Consider the following 13,602-nt stretch of genomic DNA (forward strand, 5'->3'; position numbering starts at 1 on the left):
AATAAGTTATACAAGTCTGCACTTGGATGTGGAGGAAGATGTTTAGATCATTTAAATTCACATTGTGTCTAGTGTATTGGGTTACACTGCATCTCTGTAACCAGTTCTGTGGGAGGGGCTCCATACTTACAGTGGGAAAAGTAGCATTTGGCGCTTTTGCTACATGTTTCACTGCAAATCAGTTGTGACAGTTTTCTTCTGAGGTCTCAGTAAGTTTGTGGAACTGGTATGTCATGTTGCACTTGACAAAGATACATTATATTTATTCAAATTGCTTTCAGCTACAATTTTGTTCCATGCAAAGGTTGGAAATATATTTGTTCTCTCAAAATGTAGGGAAGGGCGTAATACAGGCATGGCCGTGCCCTCTGCCCTTAATGAAAGGAACAGGTCAGGACCCAGCTGCCCAGGCCAAGCTGCAGTCCCCGTTTCTGTGTGCTGGGATGTGAAGCAGCGTGTCAGGGCCAAGGTGTGGTGTGACGTGTGGACAGAAAAAGCAACTGGATTAAAAAACCGTGAGGTAGAACAGGTGAGAGCTTTCACGGCGGCAGAAGAGGAGACCACTGAAGGCAAGAGCTGTTTTTGTGTCATGTTTTGGGGAACAGCTCGCGCTGGCAGGTGGCCGAGGGGCACAGGCGCGGTTCCTGCCTCTTCCCCCACGAGCCGCGGGGCCTCAGCTCGGTCCCGGGGGCTGTCAGGGCTGCACGGCCCGGCTCTGCCCGACCCGGCGGCCGCCTCAGCCCGGTGGCGGCGGCGGGGCCTGTGGTGGCCGCGCTCCCGCCGCTGCCCGCCAGGGGGCGCCGCTCCCGGCCGCGAGCCGCCGCCGCCAGTTCCGCCGCTCCCGGCGCACAGGCGCCCGGTGCCGCCGTCCTGTCCCCGCCCCCTCCTCCTCCTCCTCCTCGTCCTCCTCCGTCCCCTCCTTCCCGCCCGCTCCCGCAGCCCCGGCCCCTTCCCCCGGCGGGGCCCATCGGGCCGGCCATGGCCACCAAGAAGGCGGGCTCGCGGCTGGAGACGGAGATCGAGCGGTGCCGCTCCGAGTGCCAGTGGGAGCGGATCCCCGAGCTCGTCAAGCAGCTCTCGGCCAAGCTCATCGCTAACGGTGCGCGGCGGGGCCGGGCGGGCCGAGGCCGAGGGGCGGCCGCCGGGGCTCCCGGGCAGGTGCCGCCGGGGCTGTGCCGGGGGGGGCCCGGCCCCGGCAGCGGGGGGGGACCGGGGGGCGCGGGGGGCGCCCGGAGCCGTGCGGAGCCCTCCTGCAGCCCTCCTGCAGCCCTCCTGCAGCCCTCCTGCTCCGGGTCCTGCGTTGCTCTGTGCCGGAGGGTCCGTGCTGAGCCCTCTGTGCCGAGGCTCCCTGCTCTGCGGGATGAGGCAGCGCTGCCTCGCCTCGTTCCCCGTCGGTAGCGAGGAGCGGAGCGGGGCGCCCCGACCTTTGTTTCTCGCCTCACGAACTTTTCAGCGCGTAGCTGAGGGAGGTGGGAGCGGAGGCTGGGCTGGGGGCGCCCAGCGCAGGGCTCCCTGGCTTGGCTCTGCCCCTGGGGAACGCCGAGGGGACGGGGTCTGAGCTCCCTCCTCGGCGTGAGCTGCACCCGGGGGTGTTTTTGGGGAGAAATAGATCTGGGGAGACGGGGCTTGGGGTGACCTCAGGGGTGAGAAGTTAATAGGGAGGCTGAGGCGTGAGGCCGGTGGCACCGGGAGCATGCTGCGAAGGCTTGGCGTGTTTAGGTGGAGAAGACAAGTGCGTGGCTCAGGCCTGCAGAAACACAACCAGAAGAGCAAAAGCCAGAATCAAAGCAGGGAGGAGACAGGGAATTTAAGGATAGATGGATCAGGAGTAGATAGACTTAGGTGTGTTGGCCTTTAAAACAGCTGGGTAATGATCCTGAAACACACTGGTATTATAGCAGTTAAAAATAGACAGAAGTGAAAAGGTGAAAGGTGTTAGTTTGTTTTAAGGACGTGCTTTATTGAGGTGTAGACTATGGACTAGAGGTCGGTTCAGGCAGAGATGAATGGCTTTTGGCTGTCTGACTGAGAAGAATGATGATCTCTGAATTAGCATCTGTTGAGGTATTTCAGATATTATTGATATCTTGACTTCAGTTTCTCTGACCACGGAACTCTTTACCTAGCTGAAGCACATCAGAGAAGTTGATGAGGTCTGTGTAACTTTACACATCAGTGACTTTACCATTGTTGTGCCTTCTAGATTCTGTACCAGTCAGAGTACACATTATTATTAGAGCATTTTCTGATCTTTAAAACATGGATAAGTGTTGAATGTGGATTTCATCTCTTTATGGTAGCATAGAAAGGATTGCATCAATATCCCAGGCTTCCAAGCTCTAGCTAAATGAGAAGGACATCAACAGTAAGTGAAGTGGTAGTGAATCTCCGTTTGTAGCAGAGGAAGGCAGAGAGAGACCTGTATCTAATGAAATACAAGCCCGGGCTGTTGAGAGTATCTAAAACCACAAGTTTGTGGTCTAGGTGCCGGTGTGACCAATAGGTTGAAGGCTAAGGTTATCAGCTAGCCAGACGACAAAGAGGCAGGGCCTCTGTTCTACCCGTGAAGGCACACAGACTGAAAGATGTTTTGCTGCATAGCCCTGTTAGTTGATCTGAAGCAGCTAATTTAAGAAAAGGTATTTGGAACCTCACTGCCTCCTTCTGCAGCAATGTTTGCTTTTACAAATTGGCTAGGGAATGATAACAGAAGATTTGCTTTTTGGCTAAACATAGAACAATTTAGGAGCAGTGGAGGAATGATTTAAAAGTGTAAGGAAAGAAAAAAGAGGGGAGAGGATATTCATTCTGTCCATATATTGTTGTGTGGGATTGGCTCTGACTCTTGAACGCTGGAACATTTTGAGTAGGCTTGATTATCGTATTGTTTGTTCTGTTTTGTTCTGCTGATGGCTCCTGTTTACTCCCTCCTAGAATTAGGGGTTTGCTTAAAACCTGACAGTGGTTCAAATATAAATGACAGTTTACGTAGGATTTTGGATATACAAAAATGGCACTTACTGGAACTAATTTCTGTATCTGGATTGTGTTTGAAAGGCTTGTAAACTTACTGAGCTTTCAGATAAACAGGGAGGAGAAATATTAATGGATCGGTCACTGCCTTTGGTACTCTATAAGTAACAGTCACAATTTGGATCATGGAAAGTGTCTGCTCTGTGACTTGCATTGTCTTTACAAAAGGATAAATAGATGAAAGAAAGGTCTTTCAGCTCAGAATTGTTAGGCGTTTATCCAGTTTGTATTATGTTTCTCTCCTTCAGAACCGGGACTCAGCAGCAGTAATAAGGTTCACGCCATGTTACACAAATCTCTGTTTGAGCTCTTGCTTCATCAGCACTCCCGTAAAAGGTCGGTCAGAGCTGTCATGTGCGGGTGTGGTGAGTTAGCCCTGGCCAGCAGCAGATGCCCACCCTGCCTATCCATCTCTCCCCTTCCCTAGTGGGGCAGGAAATAGGGTCAATGGATAGAGATGGGGAAATCGCTTACTGGCTTCTGTTACAGGCAAAACAGACCTGATTTGGGGAAAGTTAAATGATTGCCGGTTAAAATAGAGTTAGATAGTGAAAAGCTAAACAACATCCAAACAACACTTGGTCCCCCCTTTCACAGGTTCAACTTCACTCCTTCACCTGAGCCCCTCCTTGCGTGGTGTGGGTGCAGAGGGGTCGCAGTCAGTTTCTCCCTGCTTTTCCTTCTCACACTTTTCTTTTACTTTGGCACAGGCTCCCTACAGGCTGAAGTCTTTCAGGCAAAAAATGTGCTCTGGCCTGAGCTCTGCATGGCCTGCAGGTCCTTCAGGGCATGTCCACCTGCTCTGGTGTGGGACCTCCCTGGGCAGCAAGGAGATCTGCTCTAGCACCTAGAGCACCCCTCCTGGTGTTCCCTCTGCAGGTTCTCACTCTTCCTGTTCTATAGTCTCTCTGTTCTTATTTTGCCCTTCCTAAGTACGTTTTCCCAGAGGTGCTGCTGGCTTGGCTGATGGGCTCAGCCTTGTCCTGCTGTGACTCTGTGGGAACTGGCTGTGTCTGGCCTCTTCCCACAGTAGCCACCCCTGCGGTCCCTCTGCTGCCAGCACCTTGCCTCATATACCCGGCACAGCAGGATTTACAGAAATTGTAGCATGGAAATCATCGTGCTACTCTGAGGTTCATGGAGATGTGGTATTTGGCTACTCTGTACTCTGCTTGGTTGTAAGACAGGTGCCTGTCCCCAGAGTCCACATCCTGATTGTAACTTATTAAACAGAACTGAGACAAACCCCAAGTTACTAAAAATAAAATCTGAAAGCAGTTTTCTTTAGTGAAACTCTGTGTGTTCCCCAGTAGTTTGAGTAACTGAGAAAAAGTCCTTCTAAGAAAGTGATCCAAACAAACTTTAGGTAAAATTCAATGAACTGAACCAATGTTGCAAATAAGCAGCTTGGTGGTGGAGAACTGTCTTGAAAGTTAGCAAAAGGGCCAAGTCCAAACTTACTTGTTCACAGGTTACTGGAGAAGGTAAAATAGTAAATGTTAGATACCTACAATTAATCAGAATGTATTTTAAAATGTGCCCCAAATTGGGAAGCATCAGTTAAAGGATTATTTTCTATTTTAGGGCAGCCTGAATGGACCTGATTTTAATAAAGGCCTTAATATATAGGAGAAACATGTACAGCTTTGTCTTGGTAAATTTGGTCTGCTTCAAAAACTCAGTTGTATGCAGGAAATGCAGAGTGCTTTAAGAGATTAAAAAACAACAACAACAACGAAACTTTTTATATTTTTAATAGATATGTAATGTTGCTATTCTCAAATATTGAACAATAAGACTTATGAAATACCTGTGATGATTGTTTTTCTGTAAGTTCACCATAACATGTTGGTCTTACAGGTGACTTGTGTATTTTATTGTATTTATGGTCATTTTTATTTATTTATTTTTTTTGGTGGTGGGGTTAAAACCTCTGTAGTATTTTCAGTGAAAATGTTACAACCATCGTGGTTTTGGGAACTGGGGTTATCAAGGGTGCCTGGAATTTTGTGGTGTTCAAGCAGTAGTTTTAGAAGTTAGCAACTGCATTTCAAAGCTGCTTTTAAGTCAGCCATGAATTTATGATGAAACAGCAGCATCTTGAAGGAGGTGACTGCAATGGACTTCTGCCCGAAGGCTGTAACTGCTCAGGGTGTCCTCTGAACATCAGCATGCAAATATTTTCTTTCCTTCCTTTGGAGACACAGTGAGGAAACTACAGATCAGTTCAGCAGCGAGGTGAATGGATAAAATAAAGGATCTGTGAATTTCTGTGGGTATTTCCGGCCATTCATTGCTGCTACGCTCCGAACGTGACCTTGCTCAAGTTCAGTGAGATCTATGGCTCTGTCTGGAAAGGCACTGAGGAGGCAGATTTTTATAGCTCGTCAGGTAGAATGATGTAGTTCTGCAGAAACCGTAGCTGGTGTGAAATACTGCATTACTGGGGGGAGAGGATGCACGCCCCACAAGTTCGCTGATGTGTGCACTGCCGAGAGCGTTGTGACATTGCATGAAACACAACATTACCTGCAGGGAGCAGGTTTGCTGGTGGGAGTACACCAGCCTGCTAACGCTAGTCTTGCTTGCTTTCTTACTCATTGAATTTCTTACTGCCATTACTACCACATTTCCTTTGGTTTTGTTTTTTTTTTTGTTATCTTTTCTCTGGCTGCCTTCCCCTCTAACAGCTTGTTTCTGTAGTTTCTGATTATACCTTTGTATCTTGCAGCCTTGCAGAATAAGGGAGCAGAGAGAAGTTAGGAGCGGGATTACTAAAACCAAAGGATCAGAAAGTATTTTGCTTTTTTTTTTTTTGGTCACTTTCTCTGGTGCTTCTTTGTCTGGATATAAGTGGGAAGTAAAAATAGAAACGTCTTACCGGTTTTCATGTGTTTTGCTCTCTTGTGAAATACAAGACCTCAGATGTATGTTTAAAGCTTATCCTCGCAGTAAACCAGGGATTTCTAAACCTCTTAGGACTCATGCCCTACTTAGGTGTTTATCAAATTTGGTTGTTGTTTTATATATATGCAGTTTGCAAAGCAGATTTTATAGGCAAAGCTTGATGAAGAGGCCTGGATCTCTACCAGCAAAGTTTGCAGACGGAGGTGTGACATGCCTTCTGCATTCCCACAAAACACCGTGCTGTCTCCTCCTTTGCGTTCTTTCTTGCCTTTCTTCTTGCATATGCTGTTGTTTTTACAGAACAAATGTACTAAGGACACGCTTTTCTCTGAATGAAGAGCAAAGATGGTGGCAGTATTTAAATGCCTTGCTTTATTTCTGACTGTCACTTTGTTTCTTCAGACAGCCAGGGGTGTTACAACAGCGCGCTGACGATGTCGGTGTGCTGCTTGTGTTCCGACCGGCTTGTCATGCAGAGAGAAAATGCTGGCGTAGTCAGTCGGATTTCACAAGCAGCCCAGCTGGTCTAACACCTTGCTGCTGTTGTGTGGAGGAGTTCGTTCTTTCTTCCTACTTCTGTCAAGCTGCTCCTTCTGCATGCCGTTTCTCCACTCATGTGTTCGTGGCCTCTCCCTGGAGCTGAAGCACACCAGAGGCGGCACTGTTTGTGCCGGGCCAGCAGAAAACCCGCTGCTCCTCCGTATGGGTTGGTTTCTGCTGGCTTTCTGAGCCCCTTCGCCTCCTGGAGGGGTCTGTGGAGAGCCGCAGTGGGTGGAAAGTGAATAGCAGGCAGAAGAGGGCAAAGGGGCAGGGACCTCTTCCTTCTCGGAGGCTTTGCCAGCAGAAGCCTCCCGTTGTGTGGAAACGCGAGTGGTCCAAGGGAGTCCGCTAAGCTCTGCTGGGGACTTGGAGCCTGGAGCTGCTTGGATGAATTTCTGAGGAATCTTCCATATATTGCATTGTCAGACGTGCAGTTTCCAAAATAGTTACAGCTCTTAATGATGGGTTGGGCCCATTCTGTTGCTTTGTTTAAGTCATGAGAAGAAATTGTAGCCTGAGCTATCCATTTATATATGTGCTGCTACTTGTCAGTTGTGTAGCTGCTGTAGGTTTTTTTAAGTTAACTCAGGGTTGAAGTTCGTCATTAACTTTTCTATAGGAAAATTAGTTTAATAGCATGAGCTTATGGTCGTCGATACCACTTCTGTTTGAATTTTATTTGGATGGTGATAGAGAAGGGGCCAGAAGGTCCTTAACCACACCAGGTCTGGGCCATTCCCCCACCTCCCCCATCCGACTTGTAAATAACCAGATTTTCAGATTTGATGGTTACTTTCTCTGCAGTTTTGTCCCCACTGAATGTAATTTAATTGGTGGTCTGATCAGGAGTGACTGGAGACAACAACTTCATAAAAAGCAAGGTGGCAGGCTGTCTGTAAGTTGGAGGGAGGGAGGGTGTTTGGCTAGTGGTGCAACATCTGTTGGCAGCAAGACATGTAATCATGAGAGAGCATTTGGGCTCTGCTCTGCTTTGAAGGTAGAGCTGAATCTCAGTGTTTCTCTGTCTGCACACCTATGACAGAAGGCACGGTGGCACTTACTAATAAGCTGCTCTGATCAGAGATGTTACCAGGTACTTTTTTGCTTCAGGAAACACTGCATCGGATTCCTCAGGTTGTCACCCCACTGATGTGATGCCACAGATTCCACTCAAGCATACATGTGTAAACAGAAACCCTTCACTATAATCTGTCCTATACTTCAAGAGAAGGCAATACATGAAAGTATTGATTTGTTTTAATGTAGTTAAATTAATTATATATATATATATATTTAATTTTTCTACATCGCTATAGTGTATGCTGTTTTTTTTTCCTTTTTCTACAGGATCTTGGTTCATTCAGTTCACAGAATAGACCAACCTCTGGAGACAGAGTAATAAATCCTAAGGCCAGAAGGGTGCCATCAAATAATCCATTCTGTTTTAACTATCTTGACCACTGCCTGAAATCTCTAAAATCTGTAATATTGTAGCAGGAAGAAAACTGTTTACCTTAAGTCCTCAATTTTTACTAAGTTTATGGCCTATATTAGTATTCTGTAGAAAAGGCAAATTAATAACAATTAAACAAAACCCCCCAGTTTTGATACAGCTGCCCTACAGCTCATGTTTCTGCTGTGTAACAGGTGAAAGGTGGTAAAGCAGAGAAAGGACTTTGGAACATGTGCTTGCATTGTCTGGAAAGGGGGAGAGCATCAGGACTTGACCCTAACAGATACTTAGGGGTTGTCTTTGATAATGAAAGTAAGTCCTGAATGTTTCATGTAGAGTGGGGACAAGAGTCACTGTCCTATTACATGGTTTCCTTTTGCCTTCTGTTTAAATATTCTCTAGGGTTTTTTCTTGGTAGCAACAGGACTGGCTTGTCCTTTGAGAGACAAACAAGAAGCAAGACTGAAAAGAATTCCTATCTACCATGGCATGTGCTTTTCCCATTCTCGAAGCCACTCTTTTGTTTTCTTTGTAACATAAACAAAATGTAAATGGGAAATATGGGAAATAAACTATTTTTTCTCATTCTCCCTCAGTGTGGTTACTAGAACTCTCAGCTTTTAGAAGAAAATTTGCAAATATGGACAAACACTTGCCATTCCCAGTTAAACGCTCAGAGGTAATGGTGATCATCCCACTTGCCACACTTCTTGCTTCCCAGTCTCAGATACGACCTAAATTCTTATTTCTTGGCTTCATATTGCAGTTGAGTGAATCAGCCAAGTTTAATTTCAGCATTTGACATTTATCAATAATGTAGATGATATGTTGTGGCTGTCCTGATCTGGTTATTTACTGTTGTGATGATCTTAATATTTCACAAAAATCTGGGAGTTGGAATTGAAAAGAACAAACAAACATGCAAATAATCTAGTTTGAAATGATTGTTGGAGTTTTCAGTTCTTAATATGTGCCCTCATAAAGCAATTTTTTGTCATAGTGTTACCGTGGGAGTAAATTTGGTTAATCTTTGAGCATATGCATAAATAGTCTAGGAATCTATAATATTTTCCTTCAGGCTTTGGATGTCAGACAGGAAAATTGCCTAGATACTACAGAGCTGCACAGGAAAATGGAGCCACGCTCTCTGTACTTAAAAGAGGCAGAGGAGTGAAAGACTGCGGATAATTAAAGGTGCTAATCAGTAGCATTGAGTTTCTTTGGACAGCTGACAGTGTGCATTCTGCTTCTGGTTCTACGTGTGTGTGGTCTGGATCAGCCTGCAGGCTCTGTGTGGGTAGTAGCGGTTGGTCTGTGCCCTGTATCTGGCCCAGCTCCTGCTGTCCCAAGCAAGCCGACCGGACGGGATCCTGGGCAGCCTGCTCGAGCTGGTCCTACTCGGAGCTGGGCAGGGGCATGAGGAGATCTCCAGAGGCCCCTCAGCCACCTGGGATTCGGTGATCCAGGATATCCAGATCCTTCTGCTTGGAAGAAAGCTCCATTTCAAAGTGGTTGTCTTAATAAATGCACTTTTGGATGAAATGAGAGATTTTTGTCATCTTCTTCATCTGCTTTTACAGAAACTTTGCTCTGAAACTGTTTGTCTGGGTAACATATAGAGCAATTGACCTCTTTGGGATCCTTATTGATGCACTCCTCTTCTGGGTATAAATTCCTCAGTTTTTTAGATTTAGGCATAACCACAGTGTAATGTGTTCTCAGAAGCCTGAGGAAAAACACTCTCCAAATAATGCAATGTGCAGTTCTGCAAGTTCTCTGAGCCTTTAGTAGTACCTTTAGAGAGAAGAAGAAAAGTTTTACTTTTTCCTCCCCAGGCTGGTTTCCCTCTGGAGAAGACTTGAAGCACCACAGCAGAGATGATGAGCTGGGCCTTGAAATCTCATACATCTCATTTTCCATACACACACCCCTCCTCCCCCCTTAGCTCCTTTCTCCCCTACTTCCCACGCTCCCATTCCCCCCCACTTTTTTTCCTTTGTCATTTCTGAGTAGCCCTGCATCCAGACATGAGGATTTTTTCTTTCTGTCTGGAATCCAGTGCAGCCCAGGTGATGCAGCGGTAGCTTCTTTCTGTTCTGACAACTCCACACTTGATGGAATTGGTCTCACCTCCTGCAGTGTCTTCATTTTCAGCGATGGTAACAGTATCCCCTTGGTTAAATGCATCCAGACAATTATGCATTTTAAGCACTCTGAAATATGTTACCTGAGACACTGAAGATTTTGGTGGAGAGTGTGTGAAATGATTCAGTACGCTTCTAGCTTTATCTGTTTACTCACAAGGAAAGATTAGAGCTTGTGTGGCTGCTCACCTCAGATTCTGTAGCTAGTTTGCTCTGTGTTTCCTCTTCCTAAGCACTTCCTATTCAAATTCACATCCTTGGGGCTTGAGTCTGAGGTTGAGCCTCTTTGCTGAAATCTTCGTGGGAGGAGATTTTATCCTAATTGTGCACATTTTTCTTGCAGCTGTGTAATTCAGAAGAGAGAGAGAGAAAAAGAAAAAGCACTAAAAATAGTTATTTTAAAATGTGACCATTTGGCATATAAGAAAGGAAACTTCCCCCCCCCCCAACCCCCCACATACTCTTTCTGGCTTGAGATGCTGAGCTGTAAAGGCTGAGTAAGATGCAACTATTTTTGTTAGCACAGGATCACGGACACTCTTGCTGGTGTACCGCAGCAGAACAACAGCGATGTTTAATTGCAGAGGAACATCTTGTGCATGGAGCCTTGATACCAGGAGCTGGGTTTCTGATGGCTGTTGCCAGAGAGGTGTTAACAACTGTAAGAGGCACTCTTGCATTGCACCATCCCAGTATTTCATCGTGCTATTAAAAGCAACTGAAGCAAATAATTATTGTACCCTTTAAAACTATTTTACATTTTCTGCATGAGTATTAAGAACATTTTAGAAAATGTGCAAACAGTACTTGTAGCCTAGATAACATTTTTTATTTTTGCTTTGATTTTTATCCAAGACTTGAACCACCACAGGAGAAGTAACACTTTAATAAAGCAGCTATCAGCTACTCAGCAGAACAACAGGTAACAGATTCATTAGTTTTATTCTGAACACTTAATCATTCACTATGGCTTTATCGTGGTGTACTCTGGGATTAAATGAAATTTTAAAATCACCTGTTGGAGAAGGATTCTGCAGGCAAGAGAAACAGCCCCTGTTCTGTATTCCTTTAAGATTAAATGTTTGTATTTTTGAGCTGTGTGAAGTGTAGTCATTCTTTACTTTTTCTCCTTTTTGTGCTTAAGCCTACTTTTAAAAAGGAAATTGATTAGAAATAGGTATTTCTCCTAAACAGACTGCTAACAACTCCTGTGTTCTTCAGCAAATGCCTTGAGATTATGGTAACGTTCATCAGAAAGTATTTTATATTTTAGCATATAATTTAGTGGATAATTCAATTTTTTGTAATTCTCCGTTTTTCTGTAACTACTTTGGATCCCAATGGTATGGTAACAATGTTGCTTCAAAAAGTAGATGTTAAAAACCAAGTTGCAGAGCAGCTGTCGTGATGCTGTTTTTAGACACTGTTTTACAAAGACATGTTACTGTGTGTTTTTGTTACTTCTTGTTTGGTTTCTCCTGTCTTTAGGCCAGCCTTTACTCTTATTTTCAGGATGGTCAGGGCTGATACGTATTGCACAGAGGGGTAGCTATGCCTGCACAAGGTTCTTCTCAAGACACTATGAGTGCGGCTAAGCTGAAAGAAAACAGCAGGCCTGTGTAGAAACATCTTCTTTATTTTGCTTTTGCTTCCTGTGCTAACAGAAATGGTTATTTTACCTAAAGCATCTATGAGTTTGACTTGCATTACCAAGGTGCTCAGCCTCTGATTAGAAACTTGTCTTTGGACAGGCTCCCCAGGGCAGCAGTCAGAGCACCCAGCCTGTTGAAGATCAAGAAGCATTTGGACAATACTCTCAGACAGATGGTCTGATTTTTGGGTGGTCCTGTGTGGAGCCAGGATTTGGACCCAGTGATCCTTGTGGGTTCTTTCCAACTTTGGATGTTCCATGATTCTATAACTACAGGCAGAGAATTTCATATTAGTCAAGTGGGCAGTATCAGTGATGCTGTGATTTGTAGAAACAGATGGGCAAGCTAGCCTGTCCTTCCCCAGCTAGGAAATGGTTCTGTTATGCAATTGTGATATAGAGCTAGCTCTACTCTGTAATTAGTGCTGATGGGCTCTTCAGCAGAAGAATTGATGAATATCCATTTCATCAGGAATTTTATAGTGATCCGTAAGTATCTCAGTTTTCTGAAAGTGGCAAAGTGATTTTCATGGTACTGAAATTGTTTACCAACAGGTTTTATTTTTGAAACAGCTATTTAGATGGACTGAAGCTAGGCTTCAAGGTATGCAAAGTATGCTGTTTACACAGTTTAATTCCTAATAAAGTGTCTTAGAGAACAATGTAATCTAGATCACGTGTGCTAAAAGAAAGAAAAACATTTTTTTTTTTCTCAGACGTTACTTACATTATTACAGAATTTCTTAAGGAATAGATAATACTGATCAAAATCTCCCTGCCAGACCTATGGGTTCATAAATGTTTTCTTTTAGAAATGTCCGTGTAATTGGAACTCTCAACCTCCGTCATGCTTGTAACAATCTGACTTTCACAGGATGGCTGGCAAGCCTCAAGCCAACGCTTTGTTAATAGAGCACTCCTTCAGTCATAATTTGATTTAAAACCTTATTGCCAATTTCTGGCCCTGACTCACCGACTTAGCAGATGAGTAATGCGATAAAAAAGAAAATCCTTCTCTGCAGTAACTTTTATGGCTCGTGTTCTGCGACCAGTGGTCTTCCAGTGTTAGTCATCAGAGGCTGCAGGACTGGAGTGCTGAAACCAGGACAGTGAGGAAAGGCGGTCTGACAGTTACTGCTTCTCCTGCGGTACTATCTCATGGTATATGGCAGTGCTGCAGGGAAGAGGCACGTTGTGCCACACGCAGATGACCTGGAATAATAGCTTCTGGTTTGATGCTTAAACAGATCTATGTATAAGTTGCAGCTGTTGTTTTCTCCTCTCCCACCTCTCCTCTGAAGGAAAGTATGTGTAATGCATGTTGCTGCGCTGCGACTATTGCTAGGTAGTGCATGAGTTGGTAGTTTCCTTTGTGCCAGTGATGGGAACAAAATATCTGGGTGCTCTAGGCTACTTTGATTCTCATCTTCAGGTGTCAGGATAGTTTCTGAGTAGGCACCAACATGAATATAAGGCCTTAATCTTGCTTGTGTCCTTCCTTTAGAGACAACAGGGACACCTCCCACCAGACCAGGCTGCCCAAAGCCCCATCCAGCCTGGCCTTGAGCACCTCCAGGGATGGGGCACCTACAGCTTCTCTGGGCAAACTTTAGGTCCACTCTAGGTACTGGAGGGCTGCAGTAAGGTCTCCTTGGAGCCTTCTCTTCTCAAGACTGAACAACCCCAATTCTCTTAGCCTGTCTTCATAGGAGAGGTGCTCTAGGCCCTTGATCATCCTTATGGCCCTCCTCTGGACTCACTCCAACAGGTCCCTGTCTTTCTTGTGCTGGGGGCCCCAGAACTGAACACAGGCTCCAGGTGGGGTTTCATAAGAGCAGAGCAGAGGGGGGCTATCACCATCCTCACCCTGCTGG

At 45.3% G+C, this 13,602-nt stretch overlaps 1 protein-coding gene across 5 annotated transcripts in view; it reads left to right on the top strand.

Annotated features, from left to right (window-relative positions):
- Nucleotides 1-862: 862 nt before the first annotated feature.
- TTC7B (tetratricopeptide repeat domain 7B) overlaps nucleotides 863-13,602 on the top strand; it is a 132,577-nt gene continuing 119,837 nt past the window's right edge. For 2 of the 5 annotated variants that reach the window (XM_038180033.2, XM_038180036.2), the window contains exon 1: nucleotides 863-1,099. In XM_038180033.2, coding sequence (XP_038035961.1) covers nucleotides 979-1,099 — 121 coding nt within the window. In that variant the 5' untranslated portion in view covers nucleotides 863-978. The remainder of the gene's footprint in view (nucleotides 1,100-13,602) is intronic. The other 3 variants (XM_038180034.2, XM_038180035.2, XM_027457848.3) reach the window with 2 other exon arrangements.

The sequence above is a fragment of the Anas platyrhynchos genome, chromosome 5 (genome assembly GCF_047663525.1).
Source record: "Anas platyrhynchos isolate ZD024472 breed Pekin duck chromosome 5, IASCAAS_PekinDuck_T2T, whole genome shotgun sequence".
Classification (NCBI taxonomy): domain Eukaryota; kingdom Metazoa; phylum Chordata; class Aves; order Anseriformes; family Anatidae; genus Anas; species Anas platyrhynchos.